This window comes from Papio anubis, chromosome X, assembly GCF_008728515.1.
Source record: "Papio anubis isolate 15944 chromosome X, Panubis1.0, whole genome shotgun sequence".
Classification (NCBI taxonomy): domain Eukaryota; kingdom Metazoa; phylum Chordata; class Mammalia; order Primates; family Cercopithecidae; genus Papio; species Papio anubis.
The window spans coordinates 22,039,903-22,058,931 of record NC_044996.1 but is presented as its reverse complement, the minus strand read 5'-3'; the positions used below and the strand labels follow the sequence as shown (position 1 = coordinate 22,058,931).

The 19,029-nt window shown below is 42.3% G+C and overlaps 1 protein-coding gene across 3 annotated transcripts in view; it reads right to left on the bottom strand.

Annotated features, from left to right (window-relative positions):
- Positions 1 to 257: 257 nt before the first annotated feature.
- Positions 258 to 19,029, bottom strand: part of HS6ST2 (heparan sulfate 6-O-sulfotransferase 2) — a 344,995-nt gene continuing 326,223 nt past the window's right edge. For all 3 annotated transcript variants that reach the window (XM_017954386.3, XM_031660878.1, XM_003918293.5), the window contains one exon: positions 258 to 3,351. In XM_017954386.3, the coding sequence (XP_017809875.1) occupies positions 2,481 to 3,351 (871 nt within the window). In that variant the 3' untranslated portion in view covers positions 258 to 2,480. The remainder of the gene's footprint in view (positions 3,352 to 19,029) is intronic.

The window sequence follows — 19,029 nt, the reverse complement described above, 5'->3', positions numbered from 1 at the left end:
CATTCAAAGCCATCCTGGGCTGCATGTGGCTGGTGGGCTGTGAGTTGGACAAGCTTGTACAAAAAACATGGACTCCCAGAAGGAATCACCCCAAATTAAGGCCATTTTAGTGTGAGGGATTAGAATGGGCCATCTAGTTTTCATGCCTGGCTGCCAAGAGGAAAAAAGGAAATGCCTTGTTGAAAAAAATTCTGTTCTGGTTTGTGAGATCACAATGTCTAGTGGCTGCAAATCTTGAAATTACGAGATTACTCAGAGACTGTAATTTAAACTTTATTTCATATCTATTGTTAAATTGCACAAAATCAGTGAATGGTTTGTAAAGCTACACCAATGGACAGATGTTTACAGTTGAAATCATGGGATTTACATAATGGCAAAAGTGTATATTTATAACATCCTCTATATACAATAATCAGTATAGACGGAGAAAATGCACTTAGTCTTTGCAAATCATGCACACCACAGCAATAACACAAAATGTTTTTTCTGTAACAAGCTCTTCCACTGGCTCAGGCTTCATCCTGCTTTCCAACAGTACCTATCAGTTTTAAAAGCAAACATTTTCAATTAAAACTAAAGAAAATTGAAATATCATAGTGATCTACTAACTATTTTAAAAACACAATTGTACACAAAATAGTTTTACTCTAAAACACTGTGACTTCAAAGTGTAGTTTTTAAAAACTTCCTTTCAGTTTTTTAGCTCTCAGGATTTTCAGGATTGCAATACTGCCAGACAAAACAAAAGCTAGAAATAGCGATACAAGCTCAGAGTCAAGAAAATCCATTTTAAACCCAAATACCCAGCTTATTGTCCAGTTTGTGGCTATATTACTACAGAAGAAACACATGAGCAGATTGTAAAAGATATAACTTCATGGTCACACTTCTAAGCGTGTCCCTTCTGAAAACATAAATGCCACTTTCAGTCACCTTGTTTGATTTACAGCCAGGAGGTTAGTACAAGTCATTGCATAAGTATAGCAAAATCCATAGTAAAATGAAAACTGCCAGGAATCATGATGCTTGACAGCACGGTGGGTCACATACTTCTTTTTATCTTGGTCAGTTTGTAATTGATACCATAGAAGTATTTTTGCATCGACTTACACTACCAAATCACTCTGCTCAACTATTATGTTCCTGATATGTAACCTCACTACAGAACAGTTTTTACTTTTGCTCTTTTCAAAACAAAAATTTCGTAGAAGGGTTTGCCCACATTATCAAGGTGCTATTGAATAACTCTGGCTAGCCTTCCTAATGCTTATTTTATCCTTTTTTGGCTTTTGTAATTGTCTACAAATCTGTCAACACGAAAAAGAACTAAAGGGCTAGAAATAGTTGGCCCAACTGGAAACATTACAGTAGAGATGTAGAAAAAGTAAGTAAGAGTTCACATTTTAGGTTAAATTCTATCTGATCAAGAATAACTTCAGCAATATTTTTAGACACATTATCCTGTTCAAGTTTCTTGATTAGGACCTCACTACACGAATATTGATAAAATAATTCTATAGAAAGAAAGTCCTGACTTTAATCCAGGATTATATACCACAACAAACTCAGCAACACACCATTTAGATGAAGAAAGATTCTATACATGGGTTAATTTGGAATGAGCACAATTCAGAGAAGCCTTAAAATGAATGGGAAGCAGCGCCAAAATGATTCCAGTATTGTTGAAATTACAGTGCCCTGAAAGCGCCTGGAAATTAGATCTTTACATTGGTATTTCATTTTGAAAAAAAAAAAAAAAAAAGATGTTTTGTTTAATGTGAGATACACCCTGTTTAAAACCTTTAAACAGTAGAAGGTAGAAAAAGTTTTAAATTTTAAACATCTCTTAAATATCAAGATATGAGTCCTGTTCTTGAAAAGCCAATATTTTGACATAAAACTACTCATGTTTGGAGAGGAATTTTTTATTTTCTACAGCTTAGTAAGATTCACCATCAGTTGTTATTCTATTTAAATAGATTCCTTGTTAAAATCAGAAGAAAATAAAAGGTTTTATATTTCATTTTAGTCGCTTTATGTTTATACTTATTCTCACCCCTTGAAAAAATGTTTGAATCCAAGACTGGGTTTTAACAGTGTATCATGAATAATTTAAAGTCCATTTCTTAGCCATAAGTTAAATGGTCACATTTTATGTTTTCATTTTGTCTCCATGACTAATTTAAGAACTTCTTAAAATATCTAAACAGCAATTTCTGGTGAGTCTGGCTTGGCTTTCGGATTTCATAAATAGTCCAACCCCAAAAAGACAATTTAATTCCATATTGAGATTTGTTTTACCCACGCACAGTATAACACTGAATTGAAAGGCAACTGTAAAGGCAACATCTAAACTTTTCTTTTTTTAACTTCCCCAATGAAGGAAGCAGGATGTGTTTGGACACTTTCATCTTTTAAACTATGCCATCTTTTCAGTGGCGCTTTGGGAGAAGTATGTGCAGGCCTTTTTGAGCCATTTAACGCCATTTCTCTACACTGCCTATGTAGTCGTTGGTGCCATTGCTGGTGTTACCGTTCTGCTCCTTGCCTGAGTTCTGCTTCAGGCTTTCCCGGTTCTCCTTCTGCCTCGAACTCTGAGTCAGATTCTGCATCAGATTCTGAGTCAGGTTCTGATTGGCATTCGGATTTGGGTTCTGACTCTGATTCTGATTCGGATTCTGGCTCTGGCCCTGGCCCTGGCTCTGAAAATGGGTCTGAAGGAGCCTTCCCTTCAGAAATTTTCGTTGTTCCTGACGCTTTCGCCTGGCCTCCTGATGCTCTTTCTGCCTCATAAACTGATACCTCTGCAAAAAGAGGTCTTTGGCATAGCTGTACAACTCCATATCCAGAAAATTCAGTCCCTCAATACGCTTTTGAATTTCCTCATTGATCTCTACACTAGAGGCCCTAGTGGTATTATACTGGGTAAATGGCGAAATAAAGTTCATGTTGAAGGTTTTCTCAAACAGATATTGGGTCTTCCGCTGAAACTCAGTGAGGCCAAAGAACGCCATGTGCTTCAGATTTGATTTGGCACTTTCCAGAAGGACCTTGTTTCTTTGCTTTTCAGGCATGACAGAGAGGTTGTAGCAGCCTACCAGGGTCAGGTCAGAGAGCATGCGCACCTGGCGGTTGTTGGCTAGATTATAGGGACAGTCCATAAACTCTTTGAGGGGGCAGCCAGACCAGTCATCGCCAGTGTAGCAGCTAGGCAGCTCTTCGGAGGTTGGAGGCCTTCCATCGCAGACATGAAGGGATGCTTTCCATGTTGCCCCTCGCTGGACATGCCTCCACTCACTCAAGTACCGGGACACTGGGTCTCGGAGGATGGTGATGTAGTGGAAGTTCCTATGGATGAAGCACAAAAACCAACAGTCAGAGATATGGGTGAAATAAGTGGAGTCATGGAGGTACATGGCATTTGTGGTGTTCACTGGCCAAAAAGGAAGGCAAAGCAAAAATGACAGGGATCTGATGGCATTTGTCCTGTAAACTGTCCCTCAGCAGTCCCCTCTGCTGAGTCTCACTAGCCTAGAGATAGCTAAGTTTTTCAACCAATTTGCTGATACTTCAGCTAAAACAGGTATGAAAAGGTTAGATTCCAGACATCGACCTTGTCTTGCTTCACTCCTGTTCCCCCTTCCCCTCTTTTTCTCCCTCTCTAGCCAAAGATAAAATCTTCCCAATGACACCATTGGCTAACTAGGCAACCACTTTATTTCATGCTCCCCACTGTAAACCATTTAGTGATCATGAAATGGAGACTCAATGGAAGCACATGCTTTATTGGAGTGAAATGGAGTTGACAAGTGGATTAAAATTCTAACCTTATTACATATACAATAGCATATTTTCTAATATTCAGTCTAATCTGCATATCTTTATGTTTTTGAAAAAACTAATTAGAAGAGTGTATGATATGATACTCTTGATTCTGGCTGTTGTCATATTATGGCTCATACATTATGGAAGTGGAATGTAGAGATAGGCAGAGTAGCCCAGGGCCTCCAGAAATAAGCGCTGTGCTTAGTTACTGACTGAAATAGACATGGTAGCTGCCAATGGCATATATGCAAGCTACTACCTTGGTTTCCAACTTTGCTCATATGATAATATTCCCAGGATAGGAAACTAAACGCTATCAGCAGCTTCAAAATGTCCCTTTTCCTTATCTACTGAAAGGGCACATGGATGTCAGCAAGTGTGGAAGCTTTGCTATATGGCTATCTTCTCTTTAGGGCTTCAAACAAAGTTCTTTGCTCAAATAGCAGACTAGCAAACATTTAAACCACATGCTAACATACTCACACCATACATGGTAAGCACACACCCCAGAAACATCAAATCTATGATACAATCAGGCATACGCAAGAAGAGAACCCTGTCGTTGTGCTTTTCATGAGAAATGAGTTACCACTCAGGTACAGAAGATGAAGGACGAGGTCACAGAAGGGCATATTGTGGAAGGAAAGCAACAATAAACATTGAATATTAGCATTTAGCTTCTTGAAGGAAACCCGGAGAATGGCTTGCAACTTTTCTGAAACATTCATTCCCATCTGATGGAGTGGTTGTTCTCTACACACGCATGAGGAGCCACAGAGAACCTGCTCAGCCACCTGCTTGACTGAATATTGGCTGATGTTCATTGAGGAAACGTTTCTCCCAACTGGGACTTCCAGCAACTCAGGCATCCTGAAATCTATCTCCTATGCCTCTATCCTGTGCATGGTGCTTGCTCTGCCTGCCATGATCTTCCCTCTTTGGCTGGAAAATTCTACTCATCCTTCAAGTACCAGTTCGAGTACCATCTCTTCTGTGAAAAAGTGTACCCCACTCTGTGTTGCCGCTTATCATTTCTTCCTCTGTGTTGCCATGCACTTCATACTTAGCCTTTGTTAAAATATTTGTGATACTGGGGCTGAGCACAGTGGCTCATGCCTGTAACCCCAGCACTTTGAGAGGCTGAGGTGGGTGGACTACTTGAGGTCAGGTGTTTGAGACCAGCCTGGACAACACGGTGAAACCCTGTCTGTTAAAAATACAAAAATTAGCCAGGCATGGTGGTGTGCTCCTGTAATCCTAGCTACTCAGGAGGCTGAGGCACGAGAATCACTTGAACCCAGGAGACAGAGGTTGCACTGAGTTGTGGTCATGCCACTGCATTTCAGCCTGGGCAACAGAGCGAGACCCTACCCCTCCACCCCACCACCCCCCAAAAAAAATGTGTGATACTGAATTACAATTAATTGTTTATATTTCCACTTAAACTATGTTTTCAATGACAGGGGCTCTGTCGTATTCTTCTATATAACCCTCATCCCATCCATTCCAGCTTTGTACATTGGCCTTTGTCCCTGGCATTAAGCAGAATCTCAGTAACTTCTTTAACTGCTTACTTGATGAACTATGCTGGGGAAGAGGAAGGAGAGAGCTAGGGACATGCCTCATGACATAAAAACTCTGGATAATCTTCCAAGTGCCTTGTAAAAAATCACAGGAAGGTTTTTCTTAAAATAAATCACTTTATATATTTTTTTAGGAAGAAACAAGCATAGGGCACAGGAGAAGCATCTGGGAGTGAGGATGGAAAAGGGGCCAAGAGCACCTTCACTTATCTCACTACTTTCCCTAGGACCTGACTTTGTTGGTGCCACCAAATTTCATCTCCATAAGGAGCCACTGCTAAAGAGTAGTAGCTTTTGTTTTCCAGTAGCCTTTACCAACAAAGATGACTACTAAAGCCCTGGGTTCCCTCCTTCCACTCCTAGTTTTAGTATTCATCCATTCAGTGCATATTTATTGAGCCTTTATGATAGCCCTGAGGCAACAGTTTAGTGGCAATTAGTCTGATTATTTGGAAAAATAAAAAGAAATTTATTAAGGCCTGCGACACATTTGGATTAACCTTTCAACCAGCTTTTCCAGGCATGCATTGTAATGGGGGCTGCTTGGTGTTTTAACCCCCCAAAATGGAGTCACCTTCATGCTTAACTGGAAGTCCTCTTGCCCTAATTTGTTGTATTGGTTCAAGCCTACAGTGACATCTTCTGGTAAATATTAAGAGTGCACCACAGTGCAAGTCTGCAGCTCTCCTTCCTAAACACTGTTCCTAGTCTTTCAGAGCAAATAGATCCCAACCACCAGGATTAATGACACAATCAATGTTTCATAAGCACCACCCCTACCCCAACATGGATAGAGAGAAGGCAACACAGAGACAGACTTTCAGAGAGGGCCTCTCATGTTATGGGTGTGTGGATCCAGTATACATTCAACTTGAAGGTCACCTAGTGCCCTTAGGAAATACAGACAGCCCAATGTAGGCAGCCTCTGTGTCTACACTGTAGGGATTATCACTGCAGCAGAGAAGTTAGAGGGGCACACACATACACACACTGCTGCCTTGTTGATAACAGCCACCTAGACTCAGATGACAATACCTGCAGAGTTTCAGTGAGTGTTAACAGCCCCCTTCTTCCAGGGCAAATAGCATTGGAGACCTAGAATGCCTCCACTGAAAGCACTTGATGCTGCTTAGAAATATTCCACATGTAAAAAGAAAGAAAGATCTGCTGAAGGGTAGGTGTCCAGTGTCCAGGGGTCTCCTGAATTGCATGGTGTGTTGGAAGTAGGAAGGCAGGTAAAGGTAATACCTTGGAGGTTATGTCAGAAAAAGAATCCAGGATGCTCATTATATCCAAGGAAGAGCTTTTAGGGCAATATGAGAAACACGCTGGGGAATGTGGCTGGGGTACGGGGCAAACAGAGACGTGGCCAGTTTTCCCTCAGTGGTCAGGTCACGTCAAGACTTGTTTAGTCTCGGCACCTAATGTGTGCCTGGCACTGCGGCAGGCACTGGGGATACAGACAAGGATAAGACATGGAAACTCGGGGAAAGTGTTGCAATTGTGTGTGCTACGAATGCTTGGAGCAAGTAAAGGGTGTGATAAAAAACACCTCACACTGATTTCTAACCTAGCCTAAAGATAAGACAAGGGTTTCTGCAGCTTTATTTTTAAAAACAAATAAGAATTAGATGAGGCAACTGGGCACGGTGGCTCACACCTGCAATTCCAGCACTTTGGGAGGCCAAGGCAGGCAGATCACTTGAACCCAGTAGTTCGAGACCAGCCTGAGAAACATGGTGAAACCCTGTCTCTGAAAAAAAATAGAAAAATTAGTGGGCGTGGTGGTGCACACCTGTAGTCTCAGCTACTTGGGAGGCTGAGGTGAGAGGCTCACTTGAGCCTAGGAGGTAGAAGCTGCAGTGCGCCATGATATCACCACTGCACTCCAGCCTGGGTGACAGAGTGAGACTCCATCTCAAAAAAAAAAAAAAAAATGAATCAAGGAGAGAGGAAAGGAGTATAAGACAAGACAAAAGGGTCAGCATGGGCAGAGGCACAGAGGCATAAATCAGCCTACTGTGCAAGAGAAATGTGCATCGAAAAACTTCCTGGGGAGTGAAGGAGTAGTGGCAGGAATTGAAGATGGAGAGGGAGCCCAGGACCTGGTTGTGAAAGGCCACAGATGCCACATTAAAGCATTCAAAGTTAATTCCACAGGAAACAGAGAGGCTTTGAAGGGCTTTAAGCAGGGGAATGACACGATGAGGTCTGTGTTTTAGAAAGGTCATTATGTATAGTGTGTGAAGATGAAATTAGTGAAGTTAGTTAAGAGGTTACTGCAGAAGACAAGGCAAAAGAGAAGGAGGAGCAGACTAGAGAAATATTTAGCAGGTGAAAGTGACAAAAGGGATTCAGGGGAGAAAGAGGAGGAGTTAAGGATGCCTCCTAAGGCTCTGGAAAAGGTCTGAGGTGCCTGAAGGACATCTGAGTAGAGTTGAATGAACAGATCTGGCACTCAGAGAGCAACCTGAACTGAAGATAAGATACGGAGTGGTCAGCACAAAGTGGTAGTTTCCAGACCATCATGGTCTATTTAGGGATCTTTTTAAAATTCCACTTGTGTGGCTTCAGATATTCGAAGACAGCATTTACCCCAAGGATTCTCTTCTTTACGCTGAAAATGGTTTTCAACTATTCTCTATATAGCTTAAAGGCCCCACTATTCTGTTGTCTGCCTGCAAATGCATTCCACTTTATTGGAACATGGCCCTCTAAGCATGATCTGACAAGCAACAAGAAGGGACAGTCTATCACTTCCCTCATTCTTGACACCATTTCTCTTAATGTGGTGTCAGATCACATGGACCATTTTGGCGGCCACACCACACCACTGATACACAGTAAGCTCAATTGTTTCATTCTTTCACATATATGCCACGCTGAAACTCAATCTATATTGTCAGGAACTGATGCAGTGTATTTGTGGCCCTGTTTAATCTCTTCTTGATGGAGGAAATCTAAGCCTGTCAAAAGACATCTACATTCTGATTATATCCCCCGATGTCTTCACCATACTTTCCTGTTCCTGTTGGCAATGCCTGGATTCAGGCATTGATCAAAACAGAGTAAGATGCAGGTGACAGCAAGTCTCTGATAGTTGCTGGAAATCTTTCTTCAGGTTGACATGAAACTGAAGGGTGCTGCTGAATGGACTGACTTAATTTTAACTGAATGAGGCCAGTTCAGCCCCAGGAAAATCATACTCTGCCTGTTTCACTTAGTAGTAATTGGACAGGACTTTCTTGTGACCAAATGTATCACCTAATTAAAATGACAAGGTGTCACATTTTTTAATTGGAGCCATGACTCCCAGTTGGGTTACATGGGTTAATTGAATGGCTGATTGGTGCTTCTGTATGCCCATGGTGCCTTTACAGGCACTACGCAGTTAAAGGTTTGCCACTTTCTATTGAAGGACAGTTCTCTGGGTGGCCTTGTACCAACACAGTACTCCCCTGGTTTTTGCTTGTCATTCTTAAGAATAACTGTAGAATGTGCTTGGAGTGCAGTATCCTGAGATAGGGAGGAACTGCCTGAAACAGCAAGAGCCTTGTTCCAGTCCTTCCTGGAGAATCTAACATCTTGAGATAGGGAGGAACTGCCTGGGACAGCCTAGCCTTTATTCCTCTCTCTCTTGGAAGCAGGATGTCCTTCAAAGCTTTGCTAAAGGAGTCACATGGTCCCTGAGGTATATAACTCAGGAAAGGCTGCCTTTTGGGGTCCCTCAGTGATTCTGCAAGTGAGGCATGCTTAGTCGAGACTCATTCACCCAGGCGACTTTCTTGAGTCTTGGGAAACCAGTTCACAATGGATCCTAGACTTCTTTTGTCCCTTGCTGCCTATCTGTAAGTAATAAACCCACTTTATGTAACTTGTTGTTTATGAGTGTGTTCTGTTTCACCAAACCCATATAAGTTTATAAACAATGCAGTGAACCTGCTTTGTGTCTACAAGTTTAGGCCAACTTTTTCCTATCACTGATAAGCAATTGTGGAAATAATAGCAACAAATGAAAGAGTTGTCCAGGCAAGAAACCAAGGGGCCATCCTTGACTCCTCTAATCTCCCCTCACTACTAAGAGCTAAACATTCCCTTAAGTCCTTTCTAGTTTCTAAACAGCTCTGAAATCCATCCTTTGCACCACTGCCTGGGGTTAGGACTTCATCACTTCTCTCCTGAAACATTGCAGTAGCATCCCGTCCTACCCTTCATGTCTCCAGTCCCAAGCCACTTCCACACCCTTAGATGGCACATACCTAACCTGTCATTCCCTAATTAAGCCCTCCCAATGGCTCCCTATCAACTATGACATGAAGCCCAAGCTCTTCCACATGCTAGAGACAGCCTTGTGGAACCCAGCAACCACCTTTCTTTCTGTCCAGCCTTATCTCAAGTGAGCTCCCTCTATACAAGTCTTTCTCAATTGTGAGTGATCTTCCATCTCCACTCCTCAAACCCCCAACTCTGGGCCACTTGGCAATATCTGGGGATATTTTGGTTGTAACAACTTGGGGAGGGAGGTGGTACTGGCATCTAGTAAGTCAAGTCCAGGCATGCTGCTAGCTATCCTATCATGCACAGTCCTCCTACAACAAAGAAATAACCTGCCTCAGATGCCAATAATGCCAAGGTTGAGAAACCTTGCTCTATACCCTATATGAGGAATTTTCCAAATCGAAGTCCCAGGCAGTGACTCCACAGGTGCTTTGCCTCTGTGTATGGACTGCCTACTCTTTTGAATGACTTCTATTTATCCTTTGTAGGATACCTGGCAAAGTCTTTCAAAACTCAACTCAAAAACTGTCTTCTCTGCAAAACCTTCCTTGACCTCTCTGGACAGAATTAAGCACCCCCTTCTCCGCTCCAGTCGCCCTGGTGTTCTCCCATTGTAACATGTATCACAATGTGCTGGGATTGTCAAGTGATTTTTCTGCCTCTTCCACTGGACTATGAGCTCTGGGAGGGTAAGGACCACGTATCGTTTATCAACATAATATCCTCAGGGCCTAGCACAATGTTTGACATAAAGTAAGCAATTAATAAAAGATTGTTGAATGAATTTCTGCAGCAGAGCTTATGACAAGCAAATAGGAAAATGCGTATTTTATTCTTTGATAAGGAAAAGCCACTAGATGTCACTATGAAATAACAGATATAACATTTTATACCTGTAATGGAGCATTTTAAGGAGATGTAGCTGTGAAGGAGATTTAGTTATATTTAGCTGTTGTCTCTGACTTTTTGTGCAGTATCCCAGTTTAAAAGAAGGCTGGAAAGTTTAAGGACCTTAAAAATAACTAAATGGTTAAAAACAAGAATCTTATTTTTTATTCTCCTTTTAATAGACCATTCTGAAATAAGTGCCCAAGTTCTAAGTCACAGAATCCTACACTTGTCAGAACAGAAGGAAACTTTCGAGACAGTAAATCATTTAGGTCAAGCCCTTCACTTTAAGGGTGGGGATATCGAGGCCTAGAGAGAGACAGGCAGGGGCTTGCCCCCAAATCACACCTTGCCAATAGCTCCTGAGAATCAATCTACCTAACAGAACTATTTCTGGGCTGAAGGCCTGTTATTTTATAAGACCCTCTTTGTGTCTGCTAGTTACCTAGGATGGCACATTCAACCAGGCCTGAAAGAACTCACCAACCCCCATGAAGGGTAAACATTTGGCTGCTCGAACAGGACACTTTCTTACACCAACTACATAGCCAGGAGCTGGAGGGGGGGGGGGGGGGGCTCTGTGCCTGACACTTACACATTAACTCCCAACAATCCTGTGAATTATTATTATTATTCCCTTTTCCAGAATGAAGAAACTGAGACTCAGAGATGACGTGACTCTGGGTCACGCCTCAAGTTAAGCAGGGGTGTTCAGGTCTCTCTCACTCTAGAAATGGTATTCTTTCCATACCCGTGCTAGGGCACAAGCCCAGGACTTCTGATTCTATGAGTAAACTAAAAAAGTGGTTCCTAAAGTGTGAGCCCAGAACCATCAGCATCAGCATCATTTAGGAATCTGTTAGAAATGCACACTCTCAGGTCCACTCACTGAATCTGAAACTCAAAGGCTGGGGCTTGCCAATCTGCATTTTGGGAAGCCCACCCAGAAATTCTGATGTACACATAGTTGAGTTTGAGAATCATTGTCCTAGGCATGTGGCTTCAGAGATCAGAAGTCTCTCAGAAATCCCAGGTGGTATCTAGAGTGTAGACAAGCCAACTGTGCCCCCAAGTGCAAGCCCTAACTCCTCTCTACTCCTTGGAGAAACCCTGGGGGCACCCATTTCTGTCAAGGGAAAGTCCAGGGAATGTTGTCTGAGCAAAGTTCTGAGGATCATGCTGTAAACATTTGCTTTCCTTTGAGGCTCCTGGTTCACGAAAGGCCATGATAAGGTTTTCCCTGCACTACTCAAAAGGGAAATAAATATCAAAGACATTTTTTAATAGAAGAAGGCCAGAAAACCCGTAGCAGTTAAGGTCATAGGAGTGATCGACAAAAAGTTAATTTAAGAAAGGAAACAAATTCTTATCCCAAATCAATAGGAGTGAACATTTTATTATACCTGTAGCATATATATGTATGTATGTGTGTGTGTGTGTATATATATATGTGTATATATATATGTATATATGTATGTGTGTGTGTGTGTGTATATATATATATATATAAATAAAAGTTCAGCCTTTGCATATCTTGTTGCAAGAGAAACAGTGAGTGGTAGAAAAAGAACTATGGTCGGTGGTCCTAAGTAAACTCTGCCAATAGTTGGGGGGTTGTATATGACACTGAGTCATTAATGTTGAAGGTCTGGTCTCCTTCCTTGGCTAATGAAGTCTAAAGCAACCACATGGATCCTCCCATTGCATGTAAATGACTGGGTCAAAGCAAGGAGGAAGGCATTCAAATAAAACAACATTAATATGTGAGCACAAACTAAATAAAAGTATGGTAAATTGAATCAAAGGCAAACATGCCTCTGACAGAGCTGGACCCCTTAAGCCCTGGAGGTGCTGTTTTAAGTGCTTTTCTTGTGTGGCTCATATTATTAGTCCCCAAATAGGAGTTTAATAAATGCTGTTATCAGCAGTGGCAGCAGTCTCATAAAAGAAGTGTGGGACTTCACAAGGGGAATACTTTGAAGCAGACAGATGTGCCTGTAGATGTGTTGTTTTTGGCACATTTGTCACAACAGTTTTGTGGCTTAGTAGTCATGCTTTATCTAGTGAGAAGAGTGAGCTGCTGCATTTGTAGACAGTGGGTTACATAGAGCAGTGTGACACATGACTTCATTTAATTGTCTTCACAGCACTAGAAAGACCTAAATTATCTGCATGCTGAACCTCTTCCTTTCCCCTTCAAGTTCATGCTGTGGGCTGCTGACTTAGCCAGACTTTCTGGGCAACCCACGAGAGGTGGGGAGCAAGGTAAACTCTTGGGAGTACAGTGATCTATGAGACAAGCAAGACTTATGAGACACAAGATCTACCAGACACAAAACCAAATCTGAAGAGGCTGAAGGTCTTGCACCCACCAAACATGCTATTCAGTTCTCCTTGCAGGAGTTTTCTGCTCTTCTTCACACCTCACCCAAAGGAACAGTTCTGTGTATATAAAGTAACACCTTCATTCATTGATGCTTTTCCTCTGATTAACTGAAAGTAAACCCATCTGTGTGTATTGTGGGGCGTGCTCAAAGGAGCACAAATGGGTTTTCATTAAACAGAAGGATGTTTTTCTATGCGACTGTTTTTCTTTAACAAAGCAGAAATTTTTTTTTCTTTGTTGAAAATAAAGAAGATTTCTAATGCCTTTGAATTCAAACTCAAGGTGGAATTCTTCACACAATCAGTCCTGGTGATATTTACTTCTTTTTAAAAGAAATCATTCTCCTCTTTCCCAAAGCACAGTAGGTTTCAAAGTACATAAATCTAAGGGCTTTTGCAAACAGTGAAAAAGCTGAGTTCTTTAACAAGATGTGAAATTCCAAACTTTATGACCCATAGTTGCAGGCCTTTACCCAGAATCCATCCAATTGCTTGGCATCATGAAAAGTTTTGTAGATTACACTGCCTTTCCCCCAATTTTTTGCATTCTAAAATTATTTTGTGAGTCTTAGTTCATTAACAGTTAGTGTATTTTTGAGGTGGAAGAAACTTCTATGAAAAACCCCTACAGCATGCAGATGAGGGGACCGGGGTCCCATGAAGGGATATGATTTGCCCAAGTCACATGGAGACCAGATCTAACACTGATTGACACACTCAGGCTTCCTGCCTGACTTTCTTTCTAGGAACTCCTCCCTCCGCATATGGATCTTCTTGGCTTACTGAGTGTTTCTATGTGACATCTTCTGTCAAATCCCTTGAGGATTGGCATCTGGAACTGCCAGAGCTAGGGGTTGGTTCTCTTCCTTCTCCCAACCCTGAAACAAGAGTGAGCAGAGGGGAAGAATCATAAGCTCCATGCCACAGTGGACGGGAGGAGGTTGGGGATATTTCTAAGTGTCCCCACTGGGACTACCATGGTTTGCTCTTCAGATAAACATCCCTAGTGCCTCTTGTCCTAGGAATCCATTGCTTTGGTCCTGCCTTTTGATTGACTAGTACATTCACATAAAACCCTGCATGTTTCAAGCCTTAACTAAAAAGTAATAAAACTGGTACTTTCATGACATTCAATCCAAAAACAGGCATGTGCAAAGAGGAGACATAGTGCCCTTTTAGCCCTGGAGGTGAGGGGCTTGGCCTTGGGTTGCAAGACAAATGTTTAATCAATCCATGAACAGCGTATCAACTCTGAGTGACCTAGAAGTCGCCATAATTAGAGCTGTAGGCATGGTGAGGAAGTTGCATGTATATGGGTGCCAGCTTTCAAAGAGCTTAGAATTGGAGAGATAGGACTACTATTCAGTGGGGGAGGGGGCAGATAGAGGCACAGTACAGTTTAGTGCTAACTGTATCATACAAAGATTAAGTGAGAAATGAGTTGGGAGGAGAGAGTTGACTGTTATGGTCATCAAGGAAGGCTTCATAGAAGAGGAGGAGGAATATGACGGACTCTGAAGGATAAGAAGGATTTGACTAGGTGCGTGTATGGTGGTGGGGTGGGTGGAAGGCATTCTGACATTAGCAAAGAGCACACAGATAGGAAACTAATAAATGTTTTGATTTAACAGGTGCCTACAGTATGTCAGACACTATGCTAGAATCTTTTTCGGAAAACCTATCAAATAGGTGTTAATGTCTTCATTTTAGTCAGTGTATGTCATGAAAAGGGCTTTAGAGCTGCACTGTCCAATATGGTAGCCATCAGCAACATGTGGCTACCGAGCTCTTGAAATGTGGCTAGTCTGAACTAAGAATTGCTTTAAGTTTTCAAGCATACTAAGATTTCCAAGACTTAGAGGCAGAGAAAATATCTCATGAATTAATTATTTGTACTGATTACATGTTGAAATAATAATGTGAATATATTTGGTTAAATAAAATATATTATTAAAATTAATTTCATCTGTATCCCCATTTTTAATGTGGATACTACAAAATTTAAAATTACATAGGTGACTTGCATCATATTTCTTTTTTTGAATTTCAACTTTTATTTCAAATACTGGGGTACATGTGCAGGACTGTTATATGGGTATACTGCATGATGCTGAGGTTTGGGGTATGGATCCCATCACTCAGGTGGTGAGCATAATTTCCAATAGGCAGTTTTTCAACCCACAACCCCTTTCTCACACCACCAAGTAGTCCATGGTGTCTATTGTTCCCTGTTTGTGTTCATGTGTGCTCAATGTTTAGCTCCCACTTCTAAGCGAGAACATGAAATACTTGGTTTTTTGTTTTTGTTTGTTTGTTTGTTTGTTTTTGAAGACAGTCTCACTCTCTCTCTCTCAGGCTGGAGTGAAGTGGTGTGATCTCAGCTCACTGCAACCTCCACCTCCTGAGTTTAAGTGATTCTCCTGCCTTAGCCTCCCGAGTAGCTGAGATTACAGGCATGCACCACAATGCCCAACTGATTTTTGTATTTTTAGTAGAGATGAGGTTTCACCATGTTGGCCAGGCTGGTCTCAAACTCCTGACCATCTCAAGTGATCTGCCCGCCTCGGCCTCCCAAAGTGTTGGGATTATAGGCATGAGCCACCACACCCAGCAATATTTGGTTTTCTGTTCCTGCATTAATTCGCTTATGCTTATCGCCTCAAGGTGCATCCATTGCATTGTATTTCTATTTGACAATGCTGATCTACAGCCAGACTGCCTGAGTTCAAATTCCAGTTCTGGCAGTTACTAGCTGTGTCATCTTGGGCAAATAACTTAACTTCTCTGTGCTTCTACTTTTCTCATTTACAATGCATGAAAACCATAGAGTCTTTATGAAGATAAAATGGGGATATATATATATATATATAGTCTTTGTGTCCTCACTGACAGAAGTGTCTGAGCCTCCAAGGTGTGTGCCCTCACCCACTGGGCTGTTCATTCTCATATGTGCCTGAGCACAGCCTCAGGAGTCACAGGCCAGGAGCATAACTGGCCTGAATGCAGCAGGACATTTGAGTAGGAGGCAGTTGGATATGCTGGGATGTGAAATGAGGGATCCAATTCTGTGTTTTTTGTGGGCCCCTTACAGAACCGTAGGGCTGGGATCTGAGCATTTTAGAGCTGAGGGGACCAGGGGCAAGGGTATAGCTGGCTACCATTTTAGACCATACTTCCTTTTCTAGACCATACTTCACGGATCCCGAAACCAGATAGCCAGCTCCCTTTCCATGTCTCTAGATTGTAAGAAGTCCAGAGACACACAGAATCATTTCTTTAGGGACCTCCACAGAGACAAAAAATCAAGTAAGAGGCCTTTTTCACATGGTAGGCAGTCAATAAATATTAAGGCAATTTTGGGTTGGTGGTAGGCAGGCCCACGCATTCACCTGGGCCTCCTGGACATGTGCTGTCTGGGAGGCAGGTACCCTAACTGTGCTTTGGAAAAATCATTAGAGGAAACCTAGTCAGGTAAAATACCTGCACTCAGCATTGTGCTATTTTCCAGAGCAGCACAGGGGAAAAGTTTTCCCCCTAAATGAAGGCTTCCCTTCTTGAGCCCTGGGTTGATTTTAATGAGCTCTAATATTGTTTTAAGGTGCTGAGAGATATGAAGTGCAAACCCTGGTTTTTTCTAGGGGGTGTGGGGCAACAGAACTTTTTAACCATTTAAACTGTGAAGAATTGGAGCTATTCAGGATTTCAAGGGCTGGCAGGGTCATGCCTCCTTTCACCTGGGAAAGTTTTTCCTTTGGATATTCAAGCTACAAAAGGCATAATTACTGAATAACATGGCTGGGCTACATGTGTGGGGAAATAAGCATTCTATACAGTAACAGGCACAGCCTTGTTTCTTTACAATGATAATACTGGGTGGTGAAAAACATTCATCCATCCCCCATCCCACCCCTCTAGCTAAGGAATGTGATGTCAAACTGGGGCAAGTACAGGAAGGAGGACTGAAGAAATGAAGATCCTGATTGAGCAGAAGGAATTATTTTGAAGGTTATGTTAGTGTTGAAACTGACAAGCGTTCTGTAAGTTTTGTGCATCAGAGGTTTCTTTTTCATGGCATAGAGACTTTGGACAACTGTGTTTCCCCTTTAAGGCAAAAAAGGTACCTTCCCTGAAATCAGTGGCCTAGTACTGGGGAGTCAGGGGGCAGTTGCCCTCATCATCCCTTCTCCACGGACAGTATGTTCCTCCAGATTGCAATTTTACGTCACACTGCAATGTCCTGAATCTTAGAGAAAAGACATTTTTGTCCAAAATGTGACAGAATAGAAAAACAGTATGTGAAATTAGACAGCTATGAATGTTGTAAAATATAAGCCATGGCTCTACTTTGATGAAAGCATGAACATTCCGTAATTTTTGACAGAATAGAATCTTTTTTTTTTAAATGGCACTTTACAAACCTCATCTTGTGCAAAACGGGATCTTATTTCACTGAGAGGGGGTGGGGCCATTTTACTCATCATGGTTGGGGGCAGTTCAACCAAGGGGGAGTCCAAGAGTGTTCCACACCTCCCTCCATTGCACACAATGAGCTCTGGATTACTTTCTCGTTGAGTAAGAGCCATGTTCCATGTGTGGAAACTGGCCACCCAATGAAAGGTAAGCTCCCTGTGAAGGGAACCAATGAGAGCCACTCACAGATGAAAGTGACAAACTCATATTTTTCACACAGTAGATGGTTTGGGAGACCTCTCAGAGGTCACCTGTTCCAATCACTTTAGCAATGAGAATGCTAAAACCCAGAGGTGAAGGATAGGGACTCATCCAGGGTCATTTGGCCAGTTTATGGCACAGAAGGGACCCAAAACCAAGTCTCTGACTCCTTGTTCACTTTCCTGAATATCATCCTTAAGATGACCAACAAACTGGAATGACCTTTAGGCAAAGGCAACCCCTCTATTTGGTTGACGTTCATTTATTCTCTACTGCAAGACTTGACACCCATAAAGAAGGACTCAAAGTCAATGCCCACATTAAGACAGATGTCTGACCCTGACTTTCCAACTAAGGCAAATGCTAGAGGGCAGAACCTGCCTCGGATTCTTCAAGTCATCATTTACTGTGAGGACATGTCAATGAGAAGAGAGATCTGCTTGTGTGTTGCATGAGCCACCTACAGAGCCTTCCCTCCTGGCTTGGGCTTTTTTGCCTGGAATTGAGCTTAATTCTCAGAAATAGTGACTCACTGTAAAGTGGATATAAGGCCAGAGATAATTACTTTAAACGACATTGCCCTTCTCACAATAGTTTTTCAGAAAAGTCATCTGAAGAAAATTCATTGATATCAGTGCCTGAGAGAAAGAAGGAAGGAAAGAAGGAAGAAGGGAAGGAGGGAGGGAGAGAGGAAAGGACAGAAAGGGGGAAGGAAGGGAGGAAGAAAGAGGGGAGGGAGGGAAAGAGGGAAGGACAGAAAAAGGGAAGGTGGGAAGGTAGGAGGCAGGGAGGGAGGGCTGATTAATAACAATCAGAAATTTAAACAGGTTTCCACTGTTTTTTTTTTGAGACGGAGTCTCGCTCTGCCGCCCAGGCTGGAGTGCAGTGGCCGGATCTCAGCTCACTGCAAGCTCCGCCTCCCGGGTTCACGCCATTCTCCTGCCTCAGCCTCCCGAGTAGTCGGGACTACAGGCGCCCGCCACCGCGCCCGGCTATTTTTTTTTTTTGTATTTTTTAGTAGAGACGGGGTTTCACCGTGTTAGCCAGGATGGTCTCGATCTCCTGACCTCGTGATCCGCCCGTCTGGGCCTCCCAAAGTGCTGGGATTACAGGCTTGAGCCACCGCGCCCGGCCCACTGTTTTTATATCTTTAGTTTCTCACTCAATCCCATGAAGTATACAGGACAAGATACAAAATTCCCATTTTACAGATGAGGAAACTGAACCTCAAACAAAGGAAGTGACTTTCCCAAGGATATATAGTTGGTCAGCAGTGGGTCTAGGACCAGAACCCAGGTTTCCCAACTCCCAATTCAGTGTCTCCCCCATGTTTTCTCTGTTGCACGTTAAGCCTCAGATAAATGGCTGCATACTCCATTTCTCTTATTTTGTCTTG